This window comes from Polypterus senegalus, chromosome 15 (genome assembly GCF_016835505.1).
Source record: "Polypterus senegalus isolate Bchr_013 chromosome 15, ASM1683550v1, whole genome shotgun sequence".
In the NCBI taxonomy this organism is placed as follows: domain Eukaryota; kingdom Metazoa; phylum Chordata; class Cladistia; order Polypteriformes; family Polypteridae; genus Polypterus; species Polypterus senegalus.
This window is the reverse complement of record NC_053168.1, coordinates 3887734-3914785: the sequence shown is the minus strand read 5'-3', so window position 1 is coordinate 3914785 and position 27052 is coordinate 3887734. Positions and strand designations below refer to the sequence as shown.

Genomic DNA, 27052 nt, shown 5'->3' with positions numbered 1-27052 from the left:
AGTTGTATTGGAACTCCGATGTATGTTGGCTGAACAGGACCGGAGAAGGTCCAGTCCCCTGCGGCGCTCCTGTGCTGCTGACCACCATGTCAGACCTGCAGTTCCCGAGACGCACAAACTGAGGTCTGTCTGTAAGATAGTCCGCGATCCATGGCACCAGGTGTGAGTCTACTCCCATCTCTGTCAGCTTGTCCCTAAGGAGCAGAGGTTGGATGGTGTTGAAGGTGCTAGAGAAGTCCAGAAACATAATAAATTAAATTAAATTAGTAGTTGACCTTTTTATGTTAGGTCAGCACAAACGTTTAAATCCCACCTGAAAGCCTATCTTTTTACCTTAGGTTTTTAAACTTGTATTTATTTGTGGTGTATTTATTTACAACAACATTTATTTCTATAGCACATTTCCATACAAACAGTAGCTCAAAGTGCTTTACATAATGAAGAACAGAAAAATTAAAGACACAGTAAGAAAATAAAATAAGTCAACATTAATTAACATAGAATAAGAGTAAGGTCCGATGGCCAGGGTGGACAGAAAAAACAAAAAAAAAACTCCAGAAGGCTGGAGAAAAAAATAAAATCTGTAGGGATTCAGACCATTAGACTGCCCAGTCCCCTCTGGGCAATCTACCTAACATAAATGAAACAGTCCTCTTTGGATTTAGGGTTCTCACGGAAGGGCTTGAAAATGATGGTCACGTAGACTTCTGCCTTTTAATCCATCCATCATTGTTGGAGCATCATGATGCTTTGAGTGCCACCACCACAATGAAACCGGAAAAAGAAACAGAAGAGAGAGTTGGGGTCAGTACGGATTTTAGAGCCACCATGAATAGTTATTATGATGAATTGAACATACAGAGTATCAGGATTAAGTTAAATTGAAGTTATAGAAAGGCCATGTTAAAGTAATGTGTTTTCAGCAGTGTTTTAAAGTGCTCTACTGTGTCAGCCTGGTGAATTCCTATTGTCAGGCTATTCCAGATTTTAGGTGCATAACAGCAGAAGGCCATCGGCCTCACCACTTCTTTTAAGCTTTGCTCTTGGAATTCTAAGGAGACACTCATTTGAGGATCTGAGGTTACGATTTGGAATATAAGATGTCAGACATTCCGATATATAAGATGGAGCGAGATTATTTAAGGCTTTATAAACCATAAGCAGAATTTTAAAGTCAATCCTGAATGACACAGGTAACCAGTGTAGTGACATTAAAACTGGAGAGATGTGCTCGGATTTTCTTTTCCTAGTTAGGATTCCAGCAGCTGCATTCTGCACTTGTCACTGATTTATATCTTTTTTGGGTGGTCCTGAGAGGAGTGCGTTACAGTAATCTAGTCGACTGAAAACAAATGCGTGAACTAATTTCTCAGCATCTTTCAGTGATATAAGAGGTCTAACTTTACTTATGTTTCTTAAGTGAAAAAATGCTGTCCTAGTGATCTGATGAATATGCGATTTAAAATTCAGATTACAGTCAACAATTACCCCTAAACTTTTTACCTCCGTTTTGACTTTTGATCCTAATGTATCCAGTTTATTTCTAATAGCCTCATTGTATCCATTATTGCCAATTATTTACTCTGTGTGTGGGTGTAATGTATACATATATAATATGTTTGTATGTATCGGTATATTTATGGAAGCTGTTGTTTTAAATGTGCTCATAAATGAAATTGACTTGTCCTGACTAAACTGACCATCATGGCCTCATCAATTCTGGCCCCAATCATCCCCGTCTCTAATTGACTCTCTCTAACCCTAACAGTTAATGTGTGGTGAGTGTACGGCTGCAAAATGGCTGCCATCACATCATCCAGGTGGGCACTACACATTGGTGGTGGTTGAAGTAGTGCCATTCTGTCTATATAAAGCACTTTGGTTAGGAAGAAAAGTAATGTCAATCAACATTCAATGTAATTTATTAATATTATTATTATACATCACAACATATGCTGGTCTTTTTTTCCCCAAGGCTAGTTCTGCAATATTTATTTCTATACACCCGAGGAACATTGTAGCATAAGGATTTGGCTCTTTGGCCAAAAGTCCATATTGCGGTATATTTAATAATTCAGACTGATCCACTAGGTACCAAACCTTGTTTTTTTTTTTTAAACAAATTACAAACTTGTTAATGATTACCGTATATACTCGCACATAACTCGGGTCTTGAAACCCAAAAATTGATCATAAATTCAGACCCCGATTTATACGGCAGTTCAAAAATGCGACACTTAATTTTTTTTTTTTTTTTACGTCTTCTTGCCTCCTCCAATCTCACAGCAGTTTCTCAGACACATTGAATTTTGTTGCAGCAGCACACTTTCCAATTTCTTTTGATGCCTCAACGACTTTTAACTTCAAACCAGCTTCATATTTTCTTCTGATCGAATGCTCCATCGTAGATAAGGGATGCTCTTACGATAAAGGTGTATGAGGGTGTGAGATATAAAAAACACAAAACAGTACAAACGCCGCTTCGGGTATCTCGGGTATTACCGTGTGGTCACATAGGCACAATACATAGAAAGAAAAGGCTGTGTGCTCCGTGGTGACCCTCTCAGGTGGGCATTAGCATATCGTAATCTCTTAGACCAATAGTGTGAGTTTTCAGCATTTGACTTATATGACCGACATTATAAAATACCAGAAATTATACAGTAAAATCAAGCCCCGACTTATCTACGGGAGAACTTATCTGCAAGAATATACATTAATTGTGCATACGGGTGCACATCTTATTCATTTGAACACTTAGAATAGATTAGATTAAATTGGATTCAACTTTTTTGTCTTTGTACGGGCACAACAACTGCAGGTTTAGCTTCTAACCATCCATCCATCTATCCTCTTCCGCTTATCCGAGGTCGGGTCGCGAGGGCAGCAGCTTGAGCAGAGATGCCCAGACTTCCCTCTCCCCGGCCACTTCTTCCAGCTCTTCCGGGAGAATCCCAAGGCATTTCCAGGCCAGCTGGGAGACATAGTCCCTCCAGCGTGTCCTGGGTCTTCCCCGGGGCCTTCTCCCAGTTTGACGTTCCCAGAACACCTCACCAGGGAGGCGTCCAGGGGGCATCCTGATCAGATGGCCCGAGCCACCTCATCTGACTCCTCTCGATGCGGAGGAGTAGCGGCTCTACTCTGAGCCCCTCCCAGGTGACTGAGCTTCTCACCCTATCTTTAAGGGAAAGCCCAGACACCCTGCGGAGGAAACTCATTTCAGCCGCTTGTATTCTCAATCTCGTTCTTTCAGTCACTACCCATAGCTCATGACCATAGGTGAGGGTAGGAATGTAGCAACTGTTAAAACTGAGAGCTTTGCCTTACAGCTCAGCTCCTTTTTCACCACGACAGACCGATGCCGCACCGATCCGCCTGTCGATCTCGCGCTCCATTCTTCCCTCACTCGTGAACAAGACCCCAAGATTCTTGAACTCCTCCACTTGGGGCAGGATCTCTCCACCAACCCTGAGAGGGCACTCCACCCTTTTCCGGCTGAGGACCATGGTCTCAGATTTGAAGGTGCTGATTCCCATCCCAGCTGCTTCACACTCAGCTGCGAACCGATCCAGAGAGAGCTGAAGACCACGGCCTGATGAAGCAAATGGGACAACATCATCTGCAAAAAGCAGTGACCCAATCCTGAGTCCACCAAACCGGACCCCCTCAACACCCTGGCTGCGCCTAGAAATTCTGTAAAAGTTCTGAACAGAATTGGTGACAAAGGGCAGCCCTGGCAGAGTCCAACTGTCACTGGAAACGGGTTCAACTTATTGCCAGCAATGCGGACCAAGCTCTGACACCAATTGTACAGGGACCGAACAGCCCTTATCAGGGGGTCTGGTACCCCATACTCTCGGAGTACCCCCCACAAGATTCCCCGAGAGACATGGTGGAACGCCTTTTCCAAGTCCACAAAACACATGTAGACTGGTTGAGCACCCTCCAGGACCTTGCTAAGGGTGTGGAGCTGGTCCACTGTTCCACGACCAGGACGAAAACCACACTGTTCCTCCTGAATCCGAGGTTCGACTATCCGACGGACCCTCCTCTCCAGGACCCCCGAATAGACTTTTCCAGAGAGACTGAGGAGTGTGATCCCTCTGTAGTTGTAACTTCTAACCAGAAAGTGAAATAGACAGTAAATTGCAATAAGGCAGCATATAAATGAGAATATATATTTATGTGATATTTGAATTTAGAAGTAACCCTCTTGTTAACCCTCTGCTACACAGATGCCTTCAATAGCAGGTATCGATCTCTCTGGTTTGAACTGATGAAAGTGCAGCTTCTTTCTCACTCATTCGCCAGCTCTTGCACGCCACCAAGTAAACAACGGACAAGACTCCAATTTTTTTTATCCTCTCTCCCTGCCTCTAACCACTGGCTTTACACAATTGGCAAACCAGATTAATGCAATGCAGAGTCACAGGGGGGCCGAAGCCAGCATTGACTCACCAGTCAGGTTGAGCCTGCACACCACTTGGAAAAAAAATATGGCACTCATCCTTTAAGAATATTACCAAGTCAAAGTTATTTCTTCACAATCATGGTAGATATCGATTTGCCACATAAAATTGCCTTCTGAAGTAAAGTGTTTTTTTATAAGTTTTAAAAATAAGTTTTTCTGTTCTCGCAGGTTATAATGGGGTTTTAGGGTACACAAGTCCATAGGTGAATGAAAAAGACTTTAACACTTCCCAAATATGTCCTCTTTGAAGAATCAAAAGTTTTAATTTAAGAAAATATGCCCTCTTTGTTTATGTGGCATCCTTGTAATAATGAAATGAAGCTAGAAGTTATTATTTTGTCACACATTCTGGGAACTAATTTTCTCCAGCTGTGCTGCGACCCTGCCCTGGATAAGAGGGTTAGGAAGATGGCTGGCTGGGTGGATGGATTGTCGTCATTATTATTCAGCCTATTGTGGAGAGAAGTAAACAGATGGATTAATCTTCTTCCTAGAGTTTGTCGTTTTTCAGCACGTTGCTTTCCACTTGACTCCAATCCAGAAACCTTCACTGGCTGCTGTTGACTTTGTGCGTATCTTCCCTCAACCCTAACAAGCCAGCATTGCTTCGGCCGCCTGCACAGCCATATGGGCTGAAGCACAAAGCTGTCTTTGCCACCACCTGCCTGTCACTGCTGATCAAGTGACCATATAATGGGAGGCTTACTGTTCTATTTGAATAGACTAATGGATGGATGATACTGAGGACAACAATTAATAAGAAATAATAATAATAATCATGTTTGGTGGCAAGGTGGCACAGTGGTAGCATGGCTTTCTTGCAGTGAAGCAGACTGGAGTTTGTGTGTGGGGGGTGTTTGCATGTTCTTCCCAAACGCTCCGGTTTTATACCCCAGTCCAAACACATGTAGGTTCGGTGGTCTGGCATTGCTAAAGTGGGTTGTGTTTGTTCGCCCTTCAGTGGACTGGCACCCCATCCAGGTATTGTTTCTGCCTTCTGTCCCACAACCCTTACCTGGATAAGTGGGATAGGCATCCACCTTCCTGTTTGTTCAGTTCTTGTCACCTGATTACGTGCTGTGTGTCTGCTCGATATTCTCTCTTATTGAAGCGAAAAACCTAGCGGCAGTAGACTTTGTGAAATAAAGAAGTAACCTTCCGAATAGTGAAGTGATCGTAAGTGTGCCTTTTTCAGTTATTATTGTCTAGTGGTCTGCAGAAGAGAGGCATCAACTCACAGTTACACATCAGCATTCAATAATGTCAGTAACAGGGGCTTGGCGAAGGCTTTCCGAGGTCAATCAGTGTGGAGGAAGACAAACAGGGCAGTTGACAACGTGAAACGCACAGCCAGTGTCCTTGTAAAATGGCTGACAAATTTGACAAAAATGGTTTGCTTTTTACTTTCTCGTATATGAAATATAGTAGAAGTATTGTAATCGTCCAAAGGTTTGATGTTGAGATTTGATGAATCTCAACATTTTGGACCTCCCTGACTTTCTCGTAAATGAAGTGTAGGGAAAGTATTGGAATTCCCCAAAAATTCCATTTCAAGATTTTGATTAATTTCGATGTTTTAGAACTCCTTGAGTCTGAAAATACGATTTTTGGAGTTACATCTGTGAGTGTGTGTATGTGAACATGATAACTTGTGTACGATTTCACTTTAGGTCAACCAATTTTTGCATACAAGTATTAGATACTCAAGATAACATACTAATTTTATCGAGATCTCGAGAAAACAAACTTTGTTTTATTGAGATAATGGAATCATTTTATCAAGATGTCGAGAAACTAAAAAATTATTTTTCTTGAGATAACGGAATAATTTTATTGCGATCTCGAGAAAACAAAACTTGACCTTTGCTTCTGGCATCAGACTCGCTTAGATTGTGAGGCCTATACAGCTGAAGCCTTGCTAACCGTCTTCTTAAATGACGGACACTAACGTTATTACAGTATTTTTTAAACTAAGGCTTAAACATATTTCAGCCTGCATCAGCCCTTGGTTGAACAAAAATGTGATGCACTGAACAATACAGTTCTGCTCTTCTGCCATTTCAAACGGGACGTGGCTTCAATAAGCTAAACATTAAACGTTAGATACAATAACTTCATAATTTTTAGAAAACAAGATCTTTTGTTTTATCGAGATCTCAATAAAATTATTCCACTATCTCGAGAAAACGAAGTTCGTTTTTTTTTCAAGATCTCAATAAAATTAGTCTGTTATCTCGAGGAAACAATTAAAAAAAAAAAATAACGATATTGCACATCCTCTCTCGGCTACATTTCTATGAACTTTTGGGCTATTTCTACTAACCGGAAGTGATACTTTACCTTTTAATCATGCAGCTGCATGGTCGATTTGTTCAACTTTATTTTTATAATTATTGTTCAATATATTATTTATTTGATTTGGTTTGTTGTTGATGGTTCTTTAATGTACATGATATAAAAATATAATCATTGTCTTGTGGTTTACTGCTCAAATATCCATCCCCATATCCTAGTAAACGAGAAAGTCAAGGGGAGACCACTCCTGATTCTTTTTTTACCGTCTTAAAACAACATGAATATACTGTTTTGTCATTTGTGTGTAATTTAAAGACACAGGTCAATACTTGGTAATATTTTGGGGTTGAAAAAACATTTTCAGTAATTAACCCTAACCCTATTAACGCTGTTTCATTCACCTCTGGGCTCGTTTAGCCTTAAGCCCAATTATATCCTGTAAGAACAGATAACGTTAAAATGTATTTTAAAAAAAGGTTTACTTTAGAACATAGTTTTACATGGCAGATTAATAAATACCAGGATAATGAAGAAGTAACTTTATCCTTTCACAAACTTCTCCTTTATTGGGGTCACCTCACACTTGTTACTCTCAAATCCATTACTATTAAGACGCTGATACAACACCATGAAATCACATTTCTCTTTTCAGGTTTGCATGTTTGTAGCACCATATTGCTCACGAGTGTACCATTGAAGTTCTTGTGCATTACTGTATATTTCTTGTTCTTGTAAATAAAACGCATTTAAAAAAGAAAAGCTTTCAGTTAGCATTAATTGACCCCGATTAAAACACAAGAGTATTACTGTGTTGGTCTTTCTTTCTGTTGTTTTAGCCTTAGCACTCTCTTCTAGCCATTTTGGAGAGAATGAGGGACAGCAAGGCATAACTTGTGAACAGCACATCAAGCGATGTCATTGTTATGTTTTAAGCAGACCTTTTATTGTGCACGTTTAAACTCTTTTTTTTTTTTTGTTCAATTTGTACTCAGGTCCCAGCATCAGTGTGCCGTCAGGTTCTCCTGGAGACGCTGGGTGTGACGTCTTCTGTTGCCAAAGCCGTTCCTTCCCACTTGAGTTTAGCAGCCTCTGTTACGTCTTACTGGCTGACCCATTCCAATCCTAAGCCAAGCCTGCTGCATCTTCAAGCTGTGCTCCTTGGAATTGTGTATGGAGAACTACGCCGAATAACTAAAACTGCAGGTAACACACACTTTTGAAACCTCTCTTAGTAATCAATATACAGTGGGTTCAGAAAGTGTGCAGACACCCTTCCGTTTCTGAACTTTATTGTGTTGCAGATTTAATATTAAATGGATAAATTTGCCACTTTATCCATCGGTCTGCACTCGGTAAGCCATGGTAATAAAGTGAAAACATGTTTACAGAAAGGCTTACACATTTTTTAGATCCTACTCACCTTTATAGTTGTAATTTCAAACAGTGCCACAAGATGGCAATATAAACCAGCAGCAAAATCATTTTGTTTTCGGTTTAAAGCAAGAGTTCCCAAAGTGGTCGATATCAACCCTCTGGGGTCGATTTGAACTTTCTAGGGGTCAATAGTTTCAATAAAAAAATTTGGAGGTCGACGACAGCAAAAATAGACCCCCTTACTACTGCTGTTTGTTTGTTACTTCAAAATATCTATGATTCCAATAGGTACCTAATTAAGAAGTAAAATAATTCAGAAAAACACTTTTTTGATAAAAACACATTACATACCAAACTTGTGAACGAAAAGGTAAAATGTGTCATTAAAAGAGTCACACATAAGAATGCATGAAAATACATGTAGCACAAACATGTCTGTGCATTGTCTTATCGAACGTATTAAAGCAAGTGCAGACATGAAAAACCGTTGCATATGACTAGGGGGTCGACGGTTTTAAAGGTTTTTGGTAAAGGGGTCTGCGGCCGAAAAAAGTTTGGGAACTCTTGGTTTAAAGGGACATTATTGTCACAGTGAAATCTTTACTCAACGTGCAGCACATCACCACCCTCGGATGTCGTAGGTTTTATAATGAGTAGAACTACCTTACCTCACATCCTCTGTCTTCCTTTCCTGAAAATATCAGAACATGTTCAACATATAAGAAAAATGTTTACTAATGCTAAGCCATTGTTGTTAGTGGCAAATGATTTTACTAAATACCCGTGTTCACAAATCAATTTCATTATTCTTCATGCCCTGGAATTATGCCCCAAGTCTTGTAATGGATAGAAGGCATGCAGGCAGTGGTGTCCCTGTCAGGATGGGTTCTGGTCCTTTATCTGACCAGGAGGCCATGGCAGTGATTGGGCCCAAACAAGGGCAAGATGTTCCCTGCCTGTCCTAGAACACTGGTAAAGGATGCCAAAATGCAGGTGGGCACATTAGCTTCCTGGTAGGGATTGACTGAAGACCCTTGTAGCGGTGCCACATAGTGTTTAAATGTCAGTGCTGTGTGTGTCTCGTTTTCATTGTCCCATTGACTGCGTTGTGTGTATCAGTTAATGTTGTCCCCGTAAAGGAGGACGGATGATGGGAGGAGTTCACAATCACTTACCTGGAAAACACCTGTATATCAATTAATCAATTACTGCCGTCACGGATTATTTAAGGAGAAGAGGAGGAGACGAAAAAGAGACCAGCACGAGGAGAGAGAAGGAGAACAACCAATAACGCATTCACGATTACAACCTGCCTGCCGTTTCATTCCATTGCGCTATCATCCAGTTTGTATTTCATTCATCCGGACTGCCTTTCAACCTGCTTACCGCTGAAGACCCCGGGGTCGAATCATCATTCGCCGCCGCCGAGGAATCACGGTGAGGTTATTCAAACGCCGGAAATCGAACATTACTATCGTCATTAATCAGTACCCGTATTCAGGACATTTATTTCACGTACCGGACTCAAGTTCATGATCATTCCGTTTGCCAGCCATTTGTCGTTTGTGTGGTGTGTGTCATATGTAACGTGGACAAGGGAGGGGATTTATATATATATATATATTGTCGGGTTTGCTGTGGGATTGTTGGGGTGGGGGGATATTTGAGTGTACATTTGTCTTGTGGCGTGTCTTGTCCCATTTAATACATTTATTCTTGTTTCCTTTTACATTCTGCTTATTGTCTTTGCTTTTCAAACCGTCGATTGTGGGGAAAGTTAATCTGTGTAGGAGTACGGCTTGACAGGAAAAGGTTTCTCAGTCAATTATCCAGGCCACAGGTCTTGGAGGTGTAGCTGCCGGCTGGGAATAAGGGGTCGGCCGTTACACCCTTACCTAGCCAGTAGGGCAGTGGGATGAAAGGACAGGTGGAAACAACCTGGCAGAGCCACATACTCCCCTGACACACTAGGTGGCCATCTCCCTGGGCAATGCTACCTTTTGCGGACACCTGCAAGGCATGCTGGGAACTGGTGTCCCATACACTCGTATGTCAGATTCCATGGGTCTTTATAAGGTTTTTCTACAAATGAATCCAAAAGAAGAAGAGCATGTAAAATTTAAATATAGGTCTGTGCTGAAGTCTTAGACACTGTAGATAATTCACAAAAATATTTGTCTTGGACAGTTATCATATGTCTTTCTGAATTTGTATGTCAGAAAAGAGCCAGTTTTAGATTTCCAAACATGTGAAACAATACAATAAGATGTCTGAATGTCCTTAAATAAAGAAGTGAACGCAGTAATAAAGTACTTTCCAGTTAAAGAAACATGGGATCTTTGCAAGTATGAAGCCTAATGCTTGTTCAAGTTGCTAATGATCAGTAACATTATGTGAAGGTTGAACCAAAATGATGACTTGAAACAGAAACAGTCGAGTAGAGGAATAACCCTGGGCAGGGGAAGCCATACTGAGAAGGTGAGGTGACGGTAGATGAGACGGTATAAAGGTCTGTCCCAAGCATACAGGTGTTTCCTGCTGTGCTATCCAAGCTCTTCTGCAGATGCCAAAACAAGTGGACAACGTGGATGACCTAGAATGCAATACTCTTTCATGGAAACTGAGAGCAACAAATGAGAAAAACATCGAGGTTACTCCCATTTGAAATCAGAAGAAGAGCAGTACTGCTATCAGCTCAAGTCTGGAAGAAACAACTGGGACTCTGGTGCACCCATCTACAATCCAGAAAGGTCTTACCAGAAGTGGTCTTTGCCGAAGAGTTGTGGCCAAAATGCCATTCCTCTGTTGTGGTGATAAAACAAAACAATTCACCTACACATGAAAATACAAGGACAGGGTTGTAGAAAAATGGTAGTTGAAATTTTTGTTTCAACCCAAAGTGCTGAAGAATGGTACACGGATGAATGTCAGCAGACAGCAGTGAGGGATGGTGGATGTTCCTTGGAGGTTTGGGGCTGTTTTTGTGCAAACAGAGTTGGTGATTTGATCTCAATTAATAGCCAACTCACTGCCGAGAAAGCACAGGCAGATTTTTACCCATCATGCAACATGCAATAGCATCAGTATCCAATCAGTCCCAGCTTCATTCTGCAGTGAGAAAATGACTCCAAACACACGACAAAATCGTAAAAAGAGGAACGGGGAATCCTGCAGCAGATGATATGGCCGCCATAGAGCCCTGATCATCACATTGTTGAGCCAATCAGCTCTTCGGTGCATTGGCTCTTGTCTTCTCCAAATGCTGTCAGAGTGTGCAGCTGTTTAGACGGTGGAAGCAATTCAAAAGTCCCAGAGTCTAGCAGATCAGCAGCTGTGGTGGTCCAGCCAGTTTGGAGTCTAAAAATGGGGTCAGTTTAGGATTGTTTTGCTACTTGTGGAAGAAAATTATGAATACAGACACCCCTTACTGGAATGGCCCGATTTTAAGCGATAAAACACAGGCAGGAGAAAGCATCAATCATTATTTTTTATCTAAATCTTGAGAGAAGTCAAGCAAAATGACTCTTTTTATTGGCTAACTAAAAAGATTACAATATGCAAGCTCTCAAGGCAACTCGTGCCCCTTCTTTACATCTTGCCTGAAAAAGGGGTCCGAGTTGCCTGGAAAGCTGGCATATTTGTAATCTTTTTAGTTAGCCAATAAAAAGTGTCATTTTGCTTGACTTCTCAATGCATTCATAATGGCTAACATGGCACAACACTCTAAATCTTGCAAGAGGCAAAAAACTTGTCATATTCGTTTTTGCAAAGAGAAAAGTGTCCTCTGCGCCATATTTATTCAATTCATTGACTAGGTCACTACTCTAAAAAAGGAATTCATTACATAATCGCAAAACTATTAACATGATTGGTTGGTTACACCCAGTTGCTTTCGGGACATGACAAACACAGATACCTTAAATGACCAGAATTTTATTGATAGCCCTGTTACCTTTGGGTGTATATGCCTTTTTAAATGTTTTAATTTTATTTTAGGAGACATGCGAGTTCCTCTACAGGTTTATCCGGTTTTGAACAATAAGACAAATTCTAATTCTTTATGATCCAGCTTGGTACAAAAACAGGAAACTTAGTACTAAGTGAAAATATAGAAAAATGGTTATGCCATTAAATAAAACATTTTCTCTTAAGGAGTTATATAAAAAAACAAGAAATGCATTTATCATAGTGAATAATAAAATAACAGCATCAGCTTTTAAGCATAAGCTCAGAAGGATATGAGACTCGGACACATGCCAGGTGCACATTAGACCAGGGTTCAAATTCAACTTTTATATACAGTAATCCCTCGCTATATCGCGCTTCGACTTTCACGGCTTCACTCCATCGCGAATTTTAAATGTAAGCATATCTAAATATATATCACTGATTTTTCGCTGGTTCGCGGATTTCTGCGGACAATGGGTCTTTTACTTTATGGTACATGCTTCCTCAGTTTGTTTGCCCAGTTGATTTCATACAAGGGGCACTATGGGCAGATGGCTGAGAAGCTACCCAGTCAGAGCACGTATTACGTATTAAGTAAAACTCCTCAATGATATACGATATGCTTCCCGCGCGGTGCTTCGCACACTTAAAAGCTCTAGCAGCACGTATTGATTTTTGATTGTTTGCTTTTCTCGCTGTCTCTCTCTCTCTCTCTGACATTCTCTGCTCCTGACACGCATTCCTTTTTTAGAGGAAGATATGTTTGCATTCTTTTAATTGTGAGAAAGAACTGTCATCTCTGTCTTGTCATGAAGCACAGTTTAAACTTTTGACTAAAGGGTGTTATTTCATGTCTAGAGGGCTCTAATAATGTTAAATGTATTTAGAAGGTCGCAAACAGGTTTTCTATGCTCTAACTGCGAAAATATTAGATTTATAAATAAAGAATCCTACTTCGTGGAAATTCATTTATCGCGGTAGAGTCTGGAACGGATTAACAGCGATAAACAAGCGATACTGTATAACTGTGTGGAGAATATTTATAAACAGTGTGGGAGAGTTTATAAGGGCTTAAAATATATAAAAATAACCATACAAACATATGGTTTCTACTCTGCGGATTTTCATCTATCGCGGGGAGTTCTGGAATGCAACCCCCGCAATCGAGGAGGGATTACTGTACTTCAAACCAATCCGTGACTAAGAGTTTTGTTGCCCCTTTTTTTAGATGGCTTTGCAAAACTGAATGAGAAGTCCAGATGCAGTCAGGACAGATCCGAGCACTTCAGACACTATGAGGTCCATAAATTGACGCCCCCTTCTGAAGCCCCTCCCCTGTTTTGCTGGTGACCGACGCCCCTCATGATGATTTCAATTCCCTTTAATTCCTGCACTAAAATGTGTATTCAGCATTTATTAAACTTCTAAACTATCAAGGTTGCTTTGTTCTGCATCCGAAGCAGTTGTTTTGGTGTCATATATTAGAAACACATTGAACAAAAAATCTTAACGTTTTGTATTGTATAGTATACGTTTTATATCTGCATTTGCCATGAAAGTGCATTCATGAGACTGTACTTTTTAATACGTTTGTTATATGCTGCACTCAATGGAGTTGTGGCTCTGTGGCTGAGGATCTACACTGGTAATCAGAAGGCTGACCCCGTATAAAAATAGGAAATGCGAAGAAAGAAGACAAAGAAGAATAAATGATATGCTGCATTCAGCTACGGTTAACATTACATATTCTTATAGACTCTGAATCGAATAAATCATAGAATTTTTGTAGTCAAAATATGCAATACTACGGCACCGGACGTTTAGGAGCTATTTAGAGTGTTGTCTTTGTGGTCCTCTCTGTGTTATATCATTAGTACTTTATTATTACTGGTGTACACAATTTTAATATTTATATTAACGATGAATTAATTGTAGTGGAGTTTATGCTCCAGAGGAATGACGCACTCACCCTCAGAAGCATGAAGAGGCATAAAGTAGTCGTTTAAGTCGCCCAGCTAAGACCTTCTCTATTAGTCGAGTGGCTTTGCGTACCCATTGCGGATGATGGCTTGTAAGTACGAAGACATGTTTATTACATTAGCACGACAGATTATCCTGGTGAAACTTCTTTCATTTACGATAAATATTTTTTTTGCACACACATTTACCACCATTACTATATTAGCACATTTAGCACAAAAGTGTATCACTAACACGGGGGTGGAGTGAGGGCGTGGAAAGTGGGTGGAGATACAGCTGACAGGGGCATCCTATTACAGGCCTCAGAATGTCTCAGGTCGCTGAATCTGAATGAGGCCTAAGACTGTCCTGACTGCAGCTGGACCAAGGTTATTATAGTTAACAAAAACTAAAATCAAAACTGAAACTATTATTAAAAAAAGATTTTCGTAAACTGAAATAAAATAATTAACAAAACCAAAATGAAAAACTAAACAAAACTATTAAAGTAGCTGGAAAGACTAACTGAAATAAAATATTAATTTACTAAAAATATTTTTAGTTTTTGTTTTTGGATGAATATTCTTGCCACTAGTCTTTAACCCTTGTAACTTTTAACTCTTAAAACAGAAAGTCATTCACCACAAGCTGCCTGCCCGCGTGTATTCATCGAGTGAACGGCAGCTGAAGACGGAGGGCAGCTGTTCACACAGCACTGGCAGTGACGGCGCGAGCTGAATACAGACACGTACAGCTCAAAGTACCTGATATTGTGAAAATAGTCCAGTAGCAGAATTAGATTTTAAAATATTTGGTCCTCTTTTTTCAATTTTTCTCTCTCTCTCTCAAAATAGATAGTTTGTTCTTAACATCAGCCATATCATACATATTGTATACCAGGGATTTTTCCTGCCTTGCATCCAGAACTGCTTGGGTAGGCTCCAGGTTTCCTGCGATCCTACTCTAAATAAACAGGTTTATATTGTTCTTAATTTCAGATGCCGTCTCTGTCGTTTTGTGCCCCTACATACACCTATTACCTGCTCTTACTCTGCTCATTATGGGTTTACTGTTCTTATGGTGGGCTTTTCCAAGTCTCACTGCCCCTAACCTTGACATTACATGTTTGTTTTTCTTTGTTTCCCTCATTACAGCCAGGTGGGGTCTGCACACTCATTCAAGTCTAAGAGTCCTGTTTTTCTTAAGGCCCCATGATTTTAATGATCACACCAATCAGACCACAGCAGAATCTAATTTTTGATTTTTGATATCTTTTCAGGCTTGCAGGTGGCAAAATTCTGTCTATAAATTGTTTGTGCCTGAGATGGAATCAGAGATCAATATGGCTGGTAGAAAATAACAAAACCCAGTATGGGATATTTTGGAATGTAATATTGAAGGCATTCATTATAAGCACATTGTCTTGGAGCAGGAAATGTTGTGTAGACATTTAGAGTTAAAAACCCTTACAACTTAAAATGCACCTACATTTCATCACAAATTGCCCCATTCTGGGCGAAAAATGGAAAAGATAAAAAGTGCCAACAGTCAGCACAGATTTGTTCAGCACAAATGACATAGAAAATATTTTAAAAATGGTGAAATTGTATAAAATTGTTCATATTCAGTATCTGGTTTTGATTATGCTTGTTCTTCTCAGACAAAAACAAAACCAGATAGTAAACCATGTAGTGTAGTAAGCTTCCGCAAACATTAAACTTGTATCCAAATCCATTAAGTGTACAGTTCTGTCCGATTGTGACACAAAACTAAACTCCATAGTAGCTCTTTAACCACGCCATAATTACTAAAAGTAAAACTGAAACTAATAGATATAAAAATGTCTTTGTGAAATAAAAACAAAATTAAAACAAACTACACAATGAAGTAAAACTAAAACTAAACTGAATTTCCAAGTAAAGTCAGAAAAAATATAGAAATAAAAACTAATATAAAAAGGCAAAACTCTAATAACCTTGAGGTGGACTCTGTTGAAATAAACGGCCTTTCAGGTGACACATGCAGAACCAAAGTGAAAAAAAAGGCAAGCAAACACTGAAACATACTGACGATGATAATAATAATAACCAGAATAAAACTGCATGTTGTATATCGTGACGCGCGAGTCTCTGTCTTGCACTCAAAAGACGAGGTGGAGTCTAAGGATTTTAGGAAAAATAGCCTCATTCCACTTGACACAAGAACAGCAAGGTTATTTATCGCAGCGGGAGCTACCACTCTACTGCACATAGACAATGGGGCCAGGTCAGTAGCCATTATAGGCATTCTGAAAAGATAATATTTTATAAGCAAGGTCCTCATAGAGTGCACAGATTATTAAATACACAAACCATAGGGATGCACTGAATATCGTTGATCATTGCTGCTGCCAATGGTGACACCTGCTTAATTTTTTTTTTTTTTTTACTGTCAGATCCTGCAGCATCCCGTGAGGACGTTAAGACAACATGTTGGGCATTGCAGAAGCTGCACAGAATGCCACGGTGGAGCTTGGATGTTGATGTTGCTCACATATTTTCCCAGTGGCAGACGTCTCTTCAGATGAGTCTTTATCTAAACCAGGTTCTTCGATGTCCACTTCAAGAACCAGAAATACAGTGGTAAGCAGAGCACGATTTTCCGATTTCTGTGTTTTTAAAACTGTTATCATGATAAAATCAAAATTTTTCAAAGATTACTTTGTTTTTTTCTTTTTCTCATTGTGGGCACTAGTGCAAATTACAAGCTCGGATCAGAGGGGACCAGAGATGTGAAGTGCCATGAGCCACTGTGGCATAAGAAGTCTCTTCATAGCTAGCAGACCAATTGGCCACTGGCTGGTGGAGTTCTCCTTTAGCACAGCAGCGGAATGTAACCCTAAATCTCTGAGTCTGATCCGCACTGCTGCCGTTTCAAGACAGAGAGAAGTGGGGTGGTGTCCCCCTGAGCAGACACAATCGGCTCTTGTAATCCATTTTTAGCTCCAGTGTTTCGCTCACAATTTCCTTGCTTTCTCTGTATTATCATTTGACCAGAGTTAGGGTCGTTACTCAAAGAAAGTTATCTGTTCTATATTACTAGTTAATAGTTTCCATACACCTTACCTAATACTTTTAACACTAGAATTACCAAAGCCTACAAAAAAATTAGTAATCCTGGTCCACCTTACATCCATTCGCACCTCTCCGTCAGCGTCTTTTGTGTTGTAAATGTGTCGATCAGCACAGGCAGCCTGCTATCCCATCGCCGCCGAAACAGTAAAAAGCTATCCCAGCTCAAGTCCTGTTTATTTGGGAGTGAGGCACCTGACGGTGAATAGATAGATAGATAGATAGATAGATACTTTATTAATCCCAAGGGGAAATTCACATAATATCTTGTTATTTGGAACACATGCATTTCATGTGTGTTCAGTGCCTACAAAGATCTATGTAAACACATACCTAAAAGACAAACGTTTTTCATGTTTTAGTACTAACGACAAAATTTTGACATGAAGTGTATAATGTTTGAAGGCTGATGTCCAAATATCAAATAAACACTTTCGCAAAAGGTACAAGTATAACAAACCTTTGTCAGCATGCCCTTGTCCATCAAACGGAGGAAGCTCTGCTGTCTACTTGTGACTTAACGCTGTAGGAAGGTAAGTAAATAAATCAAGGTAAATAACATTCAATCTGGCATTTATATAAGTAACATATAAATGTTTCTTATGTAAAGACCATCACAAAACATAATCACAAACAGGACTTTGCACGATATGTTGGTGAGCTCTGTAAGCCCTGCTGCTTCGTTTGAGGACAGGTGTGGGGCAGACTGACTGGCAGGATGACGCCTGACCTCTTGCTGCATCCAAATGGTGCCATCTTTCACCATTATGCCTGGGGCAGCTGCGTTGTTCTTATGTGTGAGTGGACGTTTCTTGTGGATTCTGTTCTCTTTCTCCGATATAGAGCCCTCATCCTTATCTGAGTTCACCTCTGTTATAGCACTATGTAGCAAGACTACATAACTTGTCACGCGGGTTGGCCTTCTGGACTGTCCGTCACTTTATAATGTGGCTGGGAGAGTGTGTATGAATAGCCATTCAGGCACTTTTGTGGACGACCAAGTGCTGGGAGGATCCCGCCCAGTATATATTCCAGCTGCCAGTTGCCAGCATCATGTTACTATAACAACCAAGCAGGGAAAGGATGTTTCGGCGGGAAATTTTTCTTTTTAAGGAGAATGGCGGCTTGAGGAGAGGAGGAAAAAAGGAAAAGGCAGAAGGCAATGAGGCAACCATCTGCAGTTTAAGAATCGTCAGGATCTGAGTTCACCCAGGGAAGTCTGCTATCTGTGGGTGGCCACCCCGAAGTTGAATCAGTTTGATGAATCCCTGAGAAGAGGCCAGGGGCTGGTGTTCTCAGGGTGCTCCCATTTGGTGAGTCGGACTTGTGATTGAGTTTTCTTCGGGATAGTCAGCCAGGAAGCTGTTTTCGCCGGAGGACTGTTTTTGTTTTCCTCACTCCATCCTACAGTAGGAACTGTACTGCAGGTTTCTTCGCTGTGTTTATGGACTACGTTAAATCTTTCTTTTTGTTTTCTCTGAGATCCGTTCTTTTTTATTTCTCTTTATGTCTGCGTCAAACCGGGAATTAAGATTTGGCTGCTGGGGAGGGCAGGGCGTCTTGGGAAAGGGGTTCACAAATGAGCACTCAGGCACCGGGCAAGTAAATGTAATCAGTGGATTTCAATATATTTACCAGTCCCACTTTCTTCTGAATTTTTTGCCAGTTATTTAAGGGTGCGCATAGGGGACAAGATGGGCCCAGGACCAAATATGGCAATGCTATTTTATCCTTCAAATATCGTCCACTTACCTCTCGGGTGGTGAAGTGTAGTAATCATGTTCCTGTATCGGGCGATTGTTACAACGTCTTTATCTGAAAAGAGCAGTGTCAGATCGGGGGGAGCGCGAACACAACTGAGAGAATAGAACTGAATAAAAAAAAAAAGCTAACTAAAAGTACCATACATTTACAGCGGCTGATACAGACTCAAATCAAATGTATGTTTTTATTGTATAATAGTAACAATAAGAGCAGCTCACTACTCAAAATGTTTATTTTGGGACACGTCAAGGCTGGAACCCGCGACCTCCAGATTATGAGTCAGCAGCTGTTACCGCTGTACTACCAAAGAAGTCATGACAACAAAGTACACTAAACCTGATTTCTTTTTCTTCGGTTATAGTCTTAAATAAAAGCACACTTGTTCAATTATATTTGTACCTTTTGTGAAAGTGCTTATTTGATATTTGGACTTCAGTTTTCACACATTATACACTTCATGTCAAAATTTTGTCGTTAGTACTAAAACATGAAAAAAGTTTGTCTCTTAGGTATGTGTTCAACATTTCTTGCATTGCCTGTCATCCTACACTTACACAGATCTTTGTAGACACGGAACACACAGGAAATGCACGTGTTCCAAATAACGAGATATTATTTACCGTCTGCAGCTCCAGGTACCTCACTAACAGATAAACAAGGCTTGAGCTGAGAGAGTGATTTTTGTCATTTCTGCGGCGGTGGGGCGTTGGGATAGCAGGCTGCTTGCGCTGATCGACACATTTACAACACAAAAGACTCTAACGGAGAGGTGCGAACGGATTTAAGGTGGGCCGGGATTACAAATTTTTTCATAGGCTTTGCTAATTCTTGTGTTAAACCCAGCATTTCACAGCTCCACACCTGCCACATTACTATACATTCCCTGTGTACAAAGAATAAGTTCTGTATTTTTCATGTTGAAGTTATTTCTTCACAATTGTGGTGTATTTTAATTTGACGCATAAAATTGTGTTCTAAAGTGAAGCGTATTGAATACATTTAAAAAGAGAATTAGCCTGCTCTTGTGTTCTATAATGCAGCTAAAAAGTGTCAGGGTTCCAATGGGGGAACCCTAAAACTTACACAATTTGGCTACTTTGGAGTAGCAAAGGTTTTGAATTAAGAAAATGTGCCTTCCACATTTACCAAACGTATCATTAGTGTATCTTCTTCATTTCCATAGGTCAGTCAGTCAGACATTTCCTAGTCCACTTGCCCTGAACAGGGTCATGAGGGTCTGTTTTGGGGGGTGGTTAGGAGCCGGCACTTATACAGTGTCAAGCCACACCCACCACATGATGAACCACCTCAAGATTCCAGATTAGGACCCGAGTGCAACAGGTGGGGAACAAACCCTGGACACAACCCCAGTCCATCACAGATTTCACACACATACACAGAGCACTCACACACACACACACACAGAGCACTCTATTTCCATAGATGATAATGTCAAAAAAATAGCTTAGATTCGGATTTATATTTTTACTAGATCAGATTTTCAGTTTCCATCCACCAAGCTGAGTATCTGTTTAAACAGATGCCACAAATTAATGTCATGACTCTTAGAAGCCTCGGTTTTGCAGTTTGTCTTAAATGAGAGTACACCTGTGTCTGTATTTAATGGCCTACTTTTACAGCCAGTGCCTTGTGAACTCAGCGAAGAAAGAAAATTTGGGCCTCCTTCGGACCGATTTTTCCAAACAACTGAAGGAGTATTGAGCTTCTGTTCACAAACACAGATATCTAGGGACCACACAGGCACTCATTATACAGGAGGAAAGAAAAAATTACTTGCCAGAGATGAATGACTTTTGTTATGAAAAGTTCCACTGAACTTGAAGACCACAACAAATGAACTAATTGAAGGAGATGGAGGCATCGCCAAAGTATCTCCATCCACCATTTGTAAAGGCTGACACACCCGTCCAGAATGGCAGCTACGCCAGCAAGACCCATGGCCTGGCAAAATGAGGAATCGTTAGATAAGACAAGCCCAATTGACGGTTTAAACGGACAATAAGCAAACTGTATGTAAAATAATGATGTATCTATATTAATAGTAGTGAGAAGTCAAGCAAAATGACTCCTTTTATTGGCTAACTAAAAAGATTACAATATGCCAGCTTTCGGGGCAACTCGGACCCCTTCTTCAGGCAACAGGATTCTTCAATTCTTCAGGATTACATCTCTGCCTGAAGAAGGGGTCCGAGTTGCCCCGAAAGCTGGCATATTGTAATCTTTTTAGTTAGCCAATAAAAGGAGTCATTTTGCTTGACTTCTCAATATATTGTATTCATAATTGCTAACACAATGGTACAACACCCTAGTACTATGTTAATAATTAAAAACAAACAACAGCACAATATATCCTCTCACTCCCCCCAAAACAACACACCACCCCAAACGTGAGTGGATCTGCACAATAATTAAGAGGTGAATCAATTAACATACAGACAGCACAAACCTTCCATTGTCCCTACACTGAACATGAAACAAGTGTGACGCACAGAAAACACGAAACACACATAAAGTCCAAAACATGAAACGGGATGATTAATGAATTAATGAATAGGAACATCGTCCGGTGGGAAATTATCGTACGGTAATTATAATATGAATGAAATTGGTGGATTGCTCATTTCCCAAATGACCAAAACCAGTCTCACCGTATTGTCCTCGGTGTATCGGTATGATCCAGAGCCCCGGGGTTTGTATAGGGATGGTGAAATCGTTCCTTGTCCGGCGTTGAAAGGTACAAGAAGATCCATATCAGTGTTTTCATTTTGACTTTTCCTTTTTGTGAAGTGTCGGTGTTGTAAATGACTCTCTTTTTTTCTCTTTCGTCCTCTTGTTTAAGTAGAAATAACCCGGATGAAACTGATGTGTTGACAGGAAAAATACCACAAGGGGTCTCGGTTCCACAGCGTTATCCTCCCACCCCCACTTGTTTCCAGGGGAAAAACATTGAATCAGACCCAGACAGACCATTAATAATCAGGACAACGCTATAAAACAGGAGTCACCAGCTCCAGTCCTGCAGGACCACCGTGGCTGCAGGTTTTCATTCTAATGCTTTTCTTAATGAGTGACCTGTTTTTGCTCCTGATTAACGTCTTTTCAATTCAGTTTAATTGACTTGTTCTTGAGGACTCAGACCTCTTAATTGTTTTTTTCCTTAATTAGCAGCTAAACAATAATGAGATGCAAAATGAGCCAAAAACAACTAGTGCCCATCATACCATATCTGAAAATAAAGAAAGATGAAGGTCTCAGGAATGCTGATCTGCTCAGGTCCACGAAACATTTGAACAGAAAAGAGAAAACCAACAATTTGAGAAATGTCTGCTAATGCACCACGAGAGCAGCAACAAGCCACGGAATTAAAGAACGAGTTTAATTAACGACAAGACTTGGGACCTCATTAAGCAACTGGTTGGACTGAAATCAGTTGGAGTTTGAGGCTCTGACTTAGGTGGTCTTCTGTTGGCTCCCTCACTTCACATTAGGTTTCTGTTTGGGTGCCACTTAAGGAAAGAAATGGAGCAACTCAGAAGAACAATGAAAAAATTCAGGGGAACAAATCTTAAAAAAAAAAAAAAAAGTCAATTAAAATGAATTCACAAGAAGTTAGTTAGCAGCACAAACAGGGCACTCATTAAAAAAAAAAGGGTTAGAATGAAAACCTGAAGACTGGAGTTGGCGACCCCTGGTATAAAAGACGCGACTCAGCACAAGACACAGTTAAGACGTAGACATTCACGTAGCACCGCTACACATTAATCAATCAATCAACATTTATTTATATTGCGCATTTTCATACAAAAAAATGTAGCTCAAAGTGCTTAAGCGAGTGTTTGTTTCATCCCCAGGGCCACAACAGGCCTTTGCAGAACACACTCGCTCAAATATCACTGCCATTCTTAATAAAGCAGCCAGTGTTCTCTAAACGGACATGACATGATGCAACAACAAGATCATCACCGTTTTTTTCCAGTTGTGACACATTTCTTGCAAGTCAATGTGATCAATAAGTTTATTATCTTTTATCATGACAAAGATTAACCCTTAAACCGCCGGAATCGGCTATACTCCATTCCCAGTGCAATTTGCCAGCCTGCTGGAGCTGATCAGTCCGTGCTGTACATTCGTTGAGCAACCAGTTCGTGAGCACTGGCACCCCCTAGCGTAGCCAATCGGTATCACTGTCCCTGGGGTTCAGCCGCTGCACTAGATTAGCCTGCCAGCATCAGCGTTAGCCTCTGTGTGCAGCCAGCTGTGTGGCGCAGTCGGTGATTTACTGAATTTCATCCATGGCATCGGTTGCACCTTTTTTTTTTTTTGTTCTTTATTTCACCTTATAGGTGTTATTAGGAATTTGTTAGTTTTCACATACCCCTTGGGGTCAGAGCACAGGGTCTGCCATTGTACATTGAGCACACCTGGAGCAATTGAAGGTTAAGGGCCTTGCTCAAGGGCCCAACAGAGTAGGATCTCTTTTGGCAGTGACGGGAATTTGAACCGGCAACCTTCGGGATACCAGTGAAGATCCTTAGCCTCAGAGCCAACTCATATTGTTCCAGTAGTTTTTACAGTTCATTAGCAGTGTGTAAAATGATCAGTGGTACAGTAATTGTGATGCTCTTTGCATGAAAAAAAAATGTGTTCCATTAAAATGTCACTTTTTTTCTTTGTGAATTGTGACGTTTACTTAAAAAGTGCAGCAAAAAAAAGTATTTGGCGTCCAGGGGGTGCATTAACCTCCAAGTATGTGGCAGTTTAAGGGTTAAAGTGTGATTTTTCAGCCTTAATAAAGTACATGTCATTGAAAAGATGAGGTTGAATCTTCAAGCAGCGCACAAACTCTCTTCTGCATTTACGGAAGAGACGGGTCGCCCTCAGACCCCAGGCGCTCTCATTAGCAGCTGCTTTTCAGAGGTTCATAGATCAGCAGGCAAAGCGGGAAGAGAGCCCGAGAGTGTTCGATTATAGCCGCTGACCTCTGGGATTGTCTCTCTGATGTATGAAGTGAGCGCACAAAACAAGTGAAACTCTTCACTGCCCTTGTAAAAGCTCGGGCTGAACGCACTGCAGGCCAAGTTAAACCGAACATCTCTGATTTTCTCCTCGCAGGCTCTACAGCGGTACCTTCATGCATCAAGTGTTCCAGGAGCTCAATTCTAAAGCCACTCCAAGGTCCCTGTTATCTGGGTCAGCATTAGCCTCCAGACTCTACGAGAATCTTCTGACGGCCGTCACTTCAGAGTTACCTTTGGATTTTTTCCACCCAAAGAAAAGGGGCAAAAAATCTGCGGCTCAAAAGAAAGACAGCAAATCAAAAATGAGCAAGAATGTGAGCACAAAATCTCTTCATAACACAGATAATCGATTTGCACTTTTGTCACTTGACGAAGATTAAGTGTCACCCAAAATCCTCCCCTCACTTGTTTTTAATGTTTGTGTGACCTCTGAAGCGTACATATCTGATGGATCACAGCTTTACTCGACGTGCACGACACTGTTTCCTGTATTATAAATTTACACGAATGATATGGCCCTCCGTTGGGAATACATTTATATCTTTTTACATATGAATCATATATAATATTTTTACATATGAATGTATCAGTTCTGTATTTTCTAATATTATGGACACTCATTGATTTATTTTTTTATAACATTAGAAAAAGCTTGAGGAGAACAGGCCATTCAGCCCAACAAAGCTCGTCAGTCTTAACCACTGTGCTAGAAACACAGACCAGACATCGTGAAAAGGTTTGGGGCAGCCACCAGTAGAATATCCTTGGCTTCAAAAGGCTTTTGAAAATAACAGAGTAGTTCACAAGACTGAGTCCAAAGTAGAACTGCTTCATGGGTGGGCAGCTTTAAAGGCCCGTATAGGAAGTGACGTCGTCTAAGGGTCCAGAACCAGAAGTGGCATCATCTAAGGAGATGGAAAAGGACGTGATGTCATCTAAGGGCCCGAAAAGTGGTACCGTCTGGGCCGGAAGTGACATCATCTAAGGGCCCAGAACCAGAAGTGGCGTCATCTAAGGAGATGGAAAAGGACGTGATGTCATCTAAGGGCCCGAAAAGTGGTGCCGTCTGGGCCGGAAGTGACATCATTGAAGGGCCCGGAACCGGAAGTGGCTTCATCTAAGGAGATGGAAAAGGAAGTGACGTCATCTATGGGCCCGAAAAGTGGTGCCGTCTGGGCCAGAAGTGACATCATCTAAGGGCCCGGAACCGGAAGCAAGGTCTTCAGAGGCGCCAGAACCTGGCAGAATTTCTCAGGAAAGGTCTGCAGGGAACCGAGAGAGGCAGTTAGTCACCCTGCCACCCCCTGGTCAGATGTGGTATTACCATCACTTAATTCCTCCAAAGCATCAAGTTGAGTTTGAAATGTCCCCGGAGTTCTCCTGTCTACCACACTTAACGGTCACTTATTTCAGATATCTTTATTTTTCCGCGTGAAGAAAAACTTCCCAATGCTTGTGTGAAATTTACCCAAAATAAGTTGCCAACTGTGTCCCTGTGTTCTTGTTGAACTCATTTTAAAGTCACCGTCTCGATCCACTGGACTAATTACTTTCATGATCACGTCACCCTTTAATTACAAACTCTCTCTTTGTGGGGACTGGTTTTGAGGTGGCCCGTTGGAGCTCCTCCTGCCTGCCTACCACCTCCGTGTTCTCACAGTCACCAATCAGCTCCACAGGGTCCTGAAAATGGCTTGACACGTCTAACTCTGGGGTTGATGCCCCTTGGCCTACATCCAAATGTGACCCACCTCTCTATCTGTCTGTCTGTCTGTCTAGTCTGGTTGGGAGTCTTCAGATGCATCACTTCAGGTGTGCACACCATCTCCACCAAGGACACCTGGCGCATGTCTGCCAGTTGTCTACTACAATGCCAGCCAGTCCCCTCCTCCTCCAGATCAGTAACCCTCAGTTTGAATTGCTGGATCATCTGGCATCTCCTGCAGACCCGTCCTTCAAGGAGGACTGACTTGTCAGGACAAATCTCCAAAAAGTCTCTGAGTCAAAGAGGTCTTACATGGTACTGGCCTCTTGTTTACTAAACTGCTTTACTCTTTATAATACTTTAATAAGTTAAATTATTAAAAATTAAGTTCATATCAAATTAAGGATCTAAGTAACACCCTTAGCTCCTTTAGTGCTCTTTCCCCTCGACTGCCTGCTGTGCGTTTTGAATCCCCAACATCCCCACTCCTCTGAAAACCTTGAGGTTCTTTAGGGTGGGACCCTCTGCAAATCGCTCTCTACTTCAAGGGGTAAATGTTGATACCCCACTCCTCAATTGAATGGATTTTTAAGAACAGACCCCCAAATTCCCTGATTCAAGATCCCCCAAATTGTGGAAGCTAAAAGTACCACTCTCTGTCCTCCAGAGGGACCCCTCTTCTCCCCAATCATGGCAGACCAATGTACATCACTCATATTTCAAAGGAGATGCTGTAAGGTCCCTACTTACTGAGGTTCATCACTATGGGGTCATAATAAGAGTCTTGCATACCCACTTCAAAACAGCTTGTTGCCCCCCATCTCTGGGCACCTAAAATGTCAGATTTTACAAGTCCAGAATGAAGAAGGATTTGAACAAGAATTGCTTTAGCTGCAGCATAACAAGAAAATTGTGGAATAAAATGCTTTGGGGGTGACCAGGTGACACGTGTGGTGTTCGGCAAGGCCAACCAATGAGAAGCTGTGACATTTAATGAAAACAGTGATGGCATTTCACCTAACGAACTTCATTTCCAAGATTTGAATGTCGGGGTGGGTGGTCAGGATGGTGGTTTGGACCTCAACATGTGACACACTGCACAAGGTGACAGCTAAAGAAGTGGAACAATACAGGAATGAGGAATGGCCACACCAGACACCTGTAGGACATGAAGACGGCCTTGGGGTCAAGAAAGCGGTGAAACATCACAGGGCAGTAGCAGTCCCAGAAAGGAGAGTAGGACAGACGATGAGAGGGACTGGTCAAGCTAGCGCCGCTGAAGGGGACGTCGTGGGGTGGGGGGGCAAACGCTTTGTAATACAATACTATTATCTGTTATCTGAATTCATGTTTTTAATAAATAATGGCATATTAATTTGTGTGTGTG

The 27052-nt window shown here is 41.1% G+C and overlaps 1 protein-coding gene across 5 annotated transcripts in view; it reads left to right on the top strand.

The window, feature by feature from the left end:
• Positions 1-27052, top strand: part of LOC120515399 (protein asteroid homolog 1-like) — a 47829-nt gene extending 20777 nt beyond the window's left edge. For 4 of the 5 annotated variants that reach the window (XM_039736356.1, XM_039736357.1, XM_039736358.1 and 1 more), the window contains 3 exons: positions 7759-7969; positions 16482-16668; positions 24055-27052. In XM_039736356.1, the coding sequence (XP_039592290.1) occupies positions 7759-7969; positions 16482-16668; positions 24055-24340 (684 nt within the window). In that variant the 3' untranslated portion in view covers positions 24341-27052. Of the gene's footprint in view, positions 1-7758; positions 7970-16481; positions 16669-16780; positions 17399-24054 lie in introns of those variants that run through there. The other variant, XM_039736361.1, reaches the window with a different exon arrangement.